Raw genomic sequence first — 3,317 nt, 5'->3', positions numbered from 1 at the left:
GATCTGGCTCTTATGGTGTGGCTGTGGCTAGCAGATCGGATCTCGGGGGACGACCTCAATCGGTGACGCGCGGTGCGGCCTGCCTGGCGGGGGGCACTCGCGGGTGCAGATGGGGGGCCTTCCACGGCTGCATGGGCGACGTGGAGGCTATGGTGCTACGATGGCTCCTCGATGGCCGACCGGAGTTCCATGGGAGGCGTCGTCTCCGACTCGAACTACTCCAGTTCGTGCTGGCTACGGTGGTGACTACGGTCGACACCAATACTGCCTGGATGGATCTGGCGGGTGGGCATGGATCCGGGGGAAACTCCAGGCCGGTGTGGCGGCCGCACCAAAGCCGACGCCCTCGACGCCGATTCCCTTCTTGGAGGCTTCGGTGTGGATCCTACGCCCCCCACCTCTGCCATGAGCGCAGGCGAAAGCCTCTGTTCCTCTATTTGGAGGACGATGTCACTTTTTTGTCGTGTTCCTTCTTGAAGGCGTCGGCCGGGGACTGCTCGGGGTGGTGGAGTTGCTGGTAGTTCGGAGTCGACATGAGATGGCATGTAGGTGGAGCAGTGTGGTATCAACCGTATCGTCGACTGTGGGTCTCGGTGGCATGGCGCAGTGGAGACTCGACATCTTATGCGCGGAGATGGACTCGCACAAGAGTAGGTAGTTGTCTGGCATCATGGTGGCGTTGATGTCAGAGAGACCTGGCAAGGTCGGTGCATCAGTTCTGCTCTGAGGATGGACCGATGGAAGATGGAGGTGACGGCCCTTGCAGCGTGCGGTGCTCACTGGGAGTGTGCCGGTCAGGTGTGGGGCCCAATCCAGGTAGTGGCTTGGATGGGACATCTGGCTTTAGATGCTAGGCTTTGGTGCGATGTCTGTTTGGTATTAGGCCCGGACATTCGGCACACCTTCATCAAGGGGATAGGAGTAGCAACAGCGTTGTCAAGATGGTGGCTTCAGGCTTATTGATGTATCACCTTGTATGGTCTTTGTGAATAATTAATAATATGGTTGCATGCATCGTTCAGATACAGAGGCCCGGGATACATCCTCCTTTTCTAAAAGAAGAAAAAACTACCACTTGCTGCAACGCACACCCTATAAGGCACCGCACCATGCAGCACCCAAGCTGTTTGTACAACACCAAGAGAGAGCACTTGCCAATCTCTCACTCGACCTAGCTCAGTGCATCCCATGGCCGAATGCTGCCTACTGCTCCTCCTCTTCTTCTTGGGGTTTCTCTTGCCCGAGGCGCACGCGGCTTTGTGCCACCCCGACGACCTCCGCGCATTGCCGGCAGGACTTTGCTGGGAACCTCCGCGTCGGGGGTGTCCTCCTCCATGCCATGTGGTTCGGCGTCGCGTGATGCAGCTGGGAAGGCGTGGGATGTGACGCCACCAGCGGCCGTGTCACGGCACTGCGCCTCCCCAGGCGCGGCCTCATGGGGCCATCCTAGGAACCTCCCTTGCAGGACTTGCGTCGCTCGAGGAGCTCAACCTTGGCACCAACAGCTTTCACAACATCTCATGGATGCTCACCGTGTTGCGTGGGTGCCAGAATCTTACCACTTTGATTCTCACCAAGAATTTCAGGGGTGACGAGCTACCCGGCGATGGTATTACTGGTGGGTTCAAGAGACTTGAGGTGTTGTCCCTTGGTGAATGTGCTCTCAGGGGCTGGGTTTCAGAATGGTTGTCTCAATGCAAGAAAATGGAGGTACTTGATTTGTGCGGCAACCAATTGGTGGGCACCATCCGATCGTGGATTGGTGAGCTTCACCACCTTTGCTATTTGGATCTTTCAAACAATTCATTGGTTGGCGACGCACCTAAGAGTTTTGGCGCCGCTAAAGGGGTTGGGCATGGTTTTCACTAACATGCCATCATATGTAAAGCATAACAGAAGCACACTTGGACGGCGACTTAGCGAACTCCCAAATGTCATAACAGGAACCAACAACTGTGTGACATGAGGGAGCAACAATGTTGTATCCGGGAATGACAACACGGTCATATATGGGGAATGAAACACCGTATCTGGGAACAACCATGCCGTATATCGGAGGCGAGGAGGCAAGCATATATATAAATTATTCCTTGCGGCCTCGCGCCTCGATGGGCAATTACAAACCATCTCTGCTGAGGTTTGCTTTATACTTTGCTTTATACCACGTCCACGTCTTGAATATTCTTCTTCCTCCTCCTCCGGCAAACCATGTACATTTTAAGATCAATCATATTCATAAGTATTTCATATGAGCTCCGCAGCTGCTGCATCCACGTACGCAGGAATGCCGCCGCCGCCGCAAACAGAAACAGCAGCGGCAGGAGGAGGTCGGAGCCGCGCCCGTCGCATAGCGCACCGCACCAGGGACAGCTGCGTGGCCGTCTTCTGCAGCACGCTCTGCTCCGTCCTCCTCGCCGTCATCCTCGTGGCCGGCGTCGCCCTCTTCGTCGCCTGGCTCGGCCTCCGCCCGCACCGCCCGCGCTTCACCCTCTCCTCCTTCTCCCTCTCCGGCCCGGGGGGACAGGGACAGGGCCAGGCCGCCTTCAACGTGTCGGACCGCAACCCCAACCGCCACATCGGCATCTACTACGACGGCGCCACGCGCGCCTCCCTCCGCTTCTACGACGCGCTGGTGGCCTCCGGCCCGGCCTTCCCCGCCGGCTGGTACCAGCCCAACATGACCACCATCTCCATCGCCGGCGTGCTCGACGTCGTCGGCCCAACGCCCGCCGACCCCGCCGCGTGGCACTCCTTCTCCGCCGCGCTCCACGCCGGGCGCCTCCCGCTGCGCCTGGAGCTCGTCTTCTCAGGCGTCCGGTTCAGAGTCGCCAGTGTGTTCCACTCGGGTCGGCAGAGGATGCATGTCAAGTGCGACCTGCTCGTCGGCGCCGACGGCAACCTGCTCCGCGAATCCGTGGGGACATCCTGCGACAGATACTTGTGAATTCTTCTCATGACTCATTACAATTAGTACTTACTCTAGTAGAGTAGATTGTTGTTGGAGGTCGATCGATTGTTGTCCGACCATTATCTAATTGCTCTTCCTTCCATGCATGCATGTATGATGCTGTTCGTTCTTTTTCTTTTTTCAACTTTTATTACTTAGGTAATCATAAAAGGATCAAAGTTTTTACTTCCTACACCAACTTTTCTGTTTCAAGTATATTTCGTCTTGTTTCTTTTTTCTTTTACGAAAAGATCAGATCTATTATAAAGATTCACTGGAAGTGCAAAACACCTCAAACAAATATTTATTACGTGCTTTGCAGAAATAGCAACATGAAGCGTTATTAGTGGATCATTCCGGGGAAGGGGCT

The 3,317-nt window shown here is 55.7% G+C and overlaps 1 protein-coding gene and 1 pseudogene across 1 annotated transcript; both read left to right on the top strand.

The window, feature by feature from the left end:
• Positions 1-1,185: 1,185 nt before the first annotated feature.
• LOC123115372 (phytosulfokine receptor 2-like) lies at positions 1,186-2,221 on the top strand (annotated as a pseudogene).
• A 31-nt stretch (positions 2,222-2,252) lies between these two features.
• Positions 2,253-3,062, top strand: LOC123117914 (NDR1/HIN1-like protein 2). Its single transcript, XM_044538578.1, has one exon. The coding sequence runs from the start codon at positions 2,285-2,287 to the stop codon at positions 2,942-2,944; it is 660 nt and encodes a 219-aa protein (XP_044394513.1). The 5' UTR covers positions 2,253-2,284; the 3' UTR covers positions 2,945-3,062.
• The last annotated feature ends 255 nt before the right edge of the window (positions 3,063-3,317 follow it).

This window comes from Triticum aestivum, chromosome 5B (assembly GCF_018294505.1).
Source record: "Triticum aestivum cultivar Chinese Spring chromosome 5B, IWGSC CS RefSeq v2.1, whole genome shotgun sequence".
NCBI lineage: Eukaryota > Viridiplantae > Streptophyta > Magnoliopsida > Poales > Poaceae > Triticum > Triticum aestivum.
The sequence above is the reverse complement of the archived record's forward strand: the minus strand, read 5'-3'. Positions and strand labels throughout refer to the sequence as shown.